Source organism: Eriocheir sinensis, chromosome 62 (assembly GCF_024679095.1).
Source record: "Eriocheir sinensis breed Jianghai 21 chromosome 62, ASM2467909v1, whole genome shotgun sequence".
Classification (NCBI taxonomy): Eukaryota; Metazoa; Arthropoda; class Malacostraca; order Decapoda; family Varunidae; genus Eriocheir; species Eriocheir sinensis.
This window is the reverse complement of record NC_066570.1, coordinates 6,394,895-6,400,894: the sequence shown is the minus strand read 5'-3', so window position 1 is coordinate 6,400,894 and position 6,000 is coordinate 6,394,895. Positions and strand designations below refer to the sequence as shown.

General features: G+C 45.8%; 1 protein-coding gene across 1 annotated transcript; it reads left to right on the top strand.

The window, feature by feature from the left end:
- Window positions 1–3,204, top strand: LOC126986691 (uncharacterized). The gene is made up of 3 exons (XM_050843049.1): window positions 1–116; window positions 2,238–2,485; window positions 2,726–3,204. Coding segments are annotated over exons 1-3 (402 nt in total). The 5' UTR covers window positions 1–114; the 3' UTR covers window positions 2,878–3,204.
- Window positions 3,205–6,000: the final 2,796 nt, after the last annotated feature.

The window sequence follows — 6,000 nt, the reverse complement described above, 5'->3', positions numbered from 1 at the left end:
CCCATTCCTCACACAAGGACACGCTGGACGCCGCCTGGAGTGTATATAAGGGCTCGCCTCTCCCTGGCTGCCACACAAGTCTTCCGGAGCTCCCTTGAAACACTCACAGCAACTATGTAAGTAGACAGGTTGTGTTACTGTTGGTGATGCTGTTGAGTTGCCGTAGTCATTCACGGTCTCCTCTCGTAATGTTTTATTATTCATGTAGTTACGAAAACCATGCAAATAGTTCTGTAGTTAATATCGATTTAGTCTCCATGATTTCTTCTGTCTTAACTTGCTTCCTCCGATAACTTTTATCAACAAATAGATGTGACAAGCTGAGGTGTGAAAAGTGACCTGTTGGCTGTCTGCACAAGATAAACCAAAGCCGATTAACTTCATCATCTTGGTGGAGAGCAAAAGGGTAGACTCGAAATGTGAACCACTGAGTAGGGAATCGAACCCGGACCTTCAGAATGAGAGCAGGGCAGCATACACTCTAGCACTCATCGGCGTAGGCTACATTTCGAGTGTTCCTGTTATTACCAGGTAGGCTATTTATTGGGAGTTACGCCGTATCTTCTTACACATATTCCGGTAAGAGCAGTGATAGCAACAATCACATACCTTGATCCGATTCGGTTCCTGTTCACGCCGGATTTAGTTTAGTCTAAAGGCGGTGTCACACTGAGTGTTTTTCCTCCAACCGTGTTGGCGGTACAGGCAACCGGCAACTCCAACTTTAAGGGCTGCTGCAGCTTGTGCTGCTGTTACTTATGTTATGGACTTGTTGCCACAGTTAAATGGAAGGAAAAGGCGGTTGTGTGTACGACCAGAGCTTCAAAGAGGGAGGACAGAAGTGTTTACCCATTCCTCGTCAGAGTGCTGTGAACAATTTTCATCGAATGGAGACAGAAGAGTTTTTATTAACTATTGGAAACGGTAGCCCCACTCATACCCAAGCAAGACACCACAATGAGGGAAGAGCAGCAATAATCATGAACCATTCACACATTAAATTCTTTTAGGCGAAGTTTTCATGTGTGTGGTCCCACAACACGGCGTGTTCTCTTATCTTGTAGACAAAGCAGCTCTGCTAAACCACTTGACGATTCTCTTGGTAGGCGACCTCCCACTACTCGTCTTCTACGCCCAGACACAACTGACGTCTTTTTGTTTACATACAGCCGGGCGGTTGCTCGTATCCCGAACCGTTTTCCCAAAATCTAATTATAACAGGTCTGGTCACTTTCCGCTAAAATCTCGTCGGGCTAGCGCATGACGTCACGCTTCCTGCAGAGGCGGGGGCCGTTTCGCGGAACCAAGTCAGTCTGCAACGAGACGGGGTTGGGTGCACAGCGCCTGCGTGGACCAGGATGCCAAATAAATGTGCTGCAGGTGACTGCACATCCATTTATAAACACAAACGTGGAATTGTTTTCCACAGTTAAGTAAGAATGGTATACTTGGAATTAATAAAGAAATAACAGAATGACTCAAAAGGTAGTATACTCGTACAGTGGACAAAAAATACAAGTCACCTATCAATTACTCCATTTTCTTGTCCTCGGACCATGGAGGTAGAATTTGTGGAGTCGACATCAGCCCTAGAAAGTGAATCCGCCGAACTGTCACTCTTTGGGCCGCAAGGTTGTGGACACCAGCCAGGTGTCAGGTGTGGTCAGGTCAGGCTGCCCCTTAATGGGCTCGGCCAGGCTGCCGGGTGTTGTCAGGTCAGGTATTTATGAAACAGATCTACCGCAACAATAAATGTACAGTTCTCAAAAACACCACCATCATAATGAATGAGACGGAGTCTTGAGTTAGCAACTAAGGTAGTGGACGTGGGTTCTCACCCGGGTATCCCTCATCTCGCGGCCCTAAAAATGACAGTTGGGCGGCTTCACCTCAATGAATGGGATTAGCGGGCCGTGTCGACTCCATCAGTTCTACCTCCATGCCTCGGATCCACCGGGGCACCATGACGTCACCTCTTTGCCACGCCTCTCCTGCGCGTGAAAATACTTGGTATGATTATACTTTGCGTTTTCCATCCGTACGGACAATCGACAACTCGCTCCCGGTTGGGAGAACGGGCAACCGCTGTTGCTCGTACGCCCAAAGGTTGGAGAAAAACGGACAGTGTAACCTCGCCTTAATAAATAATCTCTGACATTTTCTATATTTTGATCCCACATCCGTGACAGAGATGTGCGACGCTTGCGTCTATAACAACGACACCTCTCCTTCCACAGGGCTCGTCTTCTGCTCCCGGTTATGACTGTGGCTCTGGCCATGGTGGCAGGCGCCATGGCCAAGCAGGTGGGCTGTCCTTCAGGATATACCGAAGATCAGATTCCGACCCTCAGCCTTTCCAAAGCAAGCAAGTCTGAGTTAGATGTAATAATTCAAGACCGAACTTTTGGGGACTTGGTGAACAATTGCTTCTATGGAAAGAACTGTGACCTATGCGCCCAGAATGACAAAGCTAGACAAATCTTAGGTAAGTCTTTTATCTTGTCGTACATCGACACCACTTTATACTTTACCTTTCACTTCATTGAATACAGATTGTGTATATGACTTGCTTCTGTTACAATCCACACTCAGTTATATAATAATCGAGTATTCAAGGGTAACTGTGCATCTAACTCGTAACTTCCTCCTGTACAATGCACTCAATAATATCATAATCGAGATGTTGATTGTGCATCTGACTCATCATTCCGTCTTCCTGTCACAGTGATCTATCCGTGGCTGGTCCGAGAATGCATCCAGAAGACTGGCGTCTGCAACAAGGATCAGACAAAGATGGCAGTATACATAGCCACAGAAGCCAGCAAGGTGTACCCCAAGGAGTACAAGGAAATCCTCGCCCTCATCAACGCTGCTTAATAGGCACATCACTACACAACCCGTCCCGCCACCTCTCATGTTTCCCGCTATATAACTCCCATCGGTGTTTGCCAGCAGCCACGGGACAGATAAGAGGTGGTGTTATGCTGGCGGCTTGTGGAGCGTAATTGCGCCTGACAAAGCCTGAATCACGTGGGGGCAGGCCACAACAATATAATGTTTTATGAATCTGTTGCGGCCTTACCCATTTTGGGGCAGGCCATCAAGATGGCTGTTCTGTGCATATATATGAATATAAGCTACTGTATATGATTTGTTATTACAATTGTTCAACTGTTTACCTTACAATACAGTAAATTAACCAATTCTACTTGTATTTTTTTTACTGGTAATGAAACCCATCAATTTGTCTACCGCGAAGAAGGCGAAGAGTGTCATTCCAGAATATGGCTCTGGTGATGAAGATTCTTGTGGTGAATTCTACAGTCCGTCTTCAAATTATGGCTCCTCATTGAACGAAGGATGGAAAATTGCAGCAAAAAGAGCAAAGAAAGTGTCAACCTTTTGTGCTGGCTGTGAGGGTAGTCCGTTCATGTGCCTGGATTGCTTCAGTGTGAAACATCATGGCTAATATGCGAAGGGAGAACAATGAACTCAAAATATGGGAATGCACATCTTTTGTTTATTACCTCTGCCAACGATACATACATACATACATACATTGTAATGTGTATATTATAATGTACATGTGTATGTATGACTGTACGTGTGGCGACACCCGGTCGGTGTCGCACAACAGGATGTCTAACAACACGTCGTGTTGTTTACGGACCTCTCCGAAGTGTTCTATAGGTGTTATCTCTAATCTAACATAACATAAAATGCATGGTGGCTGGTGGCCGCCTCGTTGTTAACCACGTTAAAAAAAAGTAACGCTCAAAAGTTATTAACATAAATGATGTGCAGCGTGGTTACGAACTACTCCGAATTGTTATATCTCTCTCAAACGTAGCTTCAGTGACAGTGTGTGGGGGCAGTGAACGGTATCGGACACAGCAAGCATACGCTGACATCAGCGCGCGGCTTTTCCTGCCCCAGTGAGTCGAGTCAGCACACAGCCGCACCCGAGGGCACACCCCGCCCCGCCCCGCACCTCCACACAGCCCGCGCGCCCCGCCTCGCACCTCCACACAACCAAGTTTCCTTGGAGGTGTCCAGGCATTTGTTTCTTCCTACGACACAACTCGTCGTAGGTGCGCACTTATCTTCGCCAGGCAACTCGGACCTTTGAGGGTGACTGGTGGGCGTATATTGTCTGCCCGCCGCCTCTCCCACCCCAGCTACCAGACGGGGACGGCAGACCCTGCCACCCTGCCGCCCTGCCCTTGCCACCGGCGAGGCGAAGGACGCGAGCGTGCTGAGTAGTGGGGCATCGAGTTGCTGTCTTCAAGGTTTTTAACACATTATAGCTGACACTACATACAGTTTCAGTAATTACACCACTTGTAACATTATTTCAGGTGAATTACTATTATTATGTTCACGTGTTTAGGCGTGTGGGGCCGTATCTAATCTATTAGATTTTTCAGCTGTTGATTTTTCTGGCGTGTGGATGTTTAATATTTTTCTTGAGTAACATGGTTACGCATTTTATGTATAATCATTCATTTTCTTTTCTCCTTTCTTTTGTGTGTTTTATTGCACAGTGGAGAAGTTATGTCTTGCTAAGCCTCACTCATTATTCTTTTTCCTCTTTTATTATGCATTTTAAAAGCATAGGGGAGGAGTGAGCATATACTTAGCGGTGAATGATTATTACTTTACTTATTTTTGCAGCAATATTTTTTTTCTTTTACCATTTTACTCCTCATTTTACTAGTAACTCTTTTTAATGGCAGAGAAACCTGACCAGAGGACTATGAGGGGTGGGTAGAGATAAAGAACAGTGCCGTCAAGGATAACGGTAACTGTTCTCATGTAAGGAGTGTAGCAGTCTTCAAAGGGTGCTTGCTCCTCCTACGCTGCATGTGCAACCAAGAGGTATTTACTTACCTTACTAATCCCACAATGGCTTCTGCCTCTAATCACCCACTAACAGCAACAGCAGTTAGGCCTTTCGCAGGGTAGCAAGGGGGGCAGATTATTCGGCCAGGGACTTCTTGTTTCAAAGTGAGATTGTCATGGACATTTCATTCGTGTCAAATCCGGGAGATTAAATATCTCTCAGCCGCTCGAAGGTCAATCCCGGGAACGGGCACAGGGCCCTCATAAACAGGAGCGCGTTCACTGGACGGAAGGATTATGATGCGTTTCGGTCACTTTTTCTTGAAACATTTTGGGAAGATGGGCAACACAGCCTCGTAAAGGGTATAAATTTTGCTGTGGACACTGTGCAAACGAGTGGCCTTTTTAACAGGCCAGTGGACGCCTATATGCTATCTACTGATTTGATCTCGTGTTTTAAACAAGGAAACTGGACAGATGGAGAAACCATTTCTGTAGCTAATGCTGGATTATTAATAGAGTTCCTTGTGTACATGATTGTCCTTAAAGTTCCTCTTCGAAGGAGTGCAGTATCCCTTGACTACAGCCCCACTGGCAACCTACACGGTTTTATCAGCCAACTTTTATGGCATTTAAAATAATTTTGGGTCCTTTTTGAAGCTTCGTTTCCCGTCGACACGTTCGTCGGGGAGGGGGGCCTTCGCGACCCTCTGACCTAAACCTTTTTGGGTGTCACCAGCGGTAATCAAAAATTCCTTGGTGTGTTCTTTTACCCGTGGTTTAGGCAGAAATAGTCAGATAAATAGGTGGTTGGAAATTTGAGCTTTATGATCTTTTTTTTTCGCACAGAATGGTGCATAGTGATCGTCTCCAAAGACTAGCGCCGGCTTGAGGTTCAGCCTGACGCTGCTTTGTGTATCTTTCCACCACACGACTATAACCTGCATCCTCGCATCTACTAATTTATGTTTGGTTCCTAAGCTTTTGCCTGCATCTTTTTCATGCGAGAAGGGGAGTGCTTGAGTAATACTTTTCACTCTAACCCACTATTTTCTTTTATTGCTGAGTTGATGCAAGGCAGTCAGTCTTCTTAATTCAATTGGAGCCGTAATAACCGAGGGTGTAGACTAACATAGGGATAGGTACAATTTAACCTTG

Bases quoted from the DNA above. Each gene is read 5' to 3' on its own strand.
- LOC126986691 (XM_050843049.1), top strand. The intron at 2,486-2,725 runs GTAAGTCTTTTA...TTCCTGTCACAG, and splicing joins CAAAGCTAGACAAATCTTAG to TGATCTATCCGTGGCTGGTC.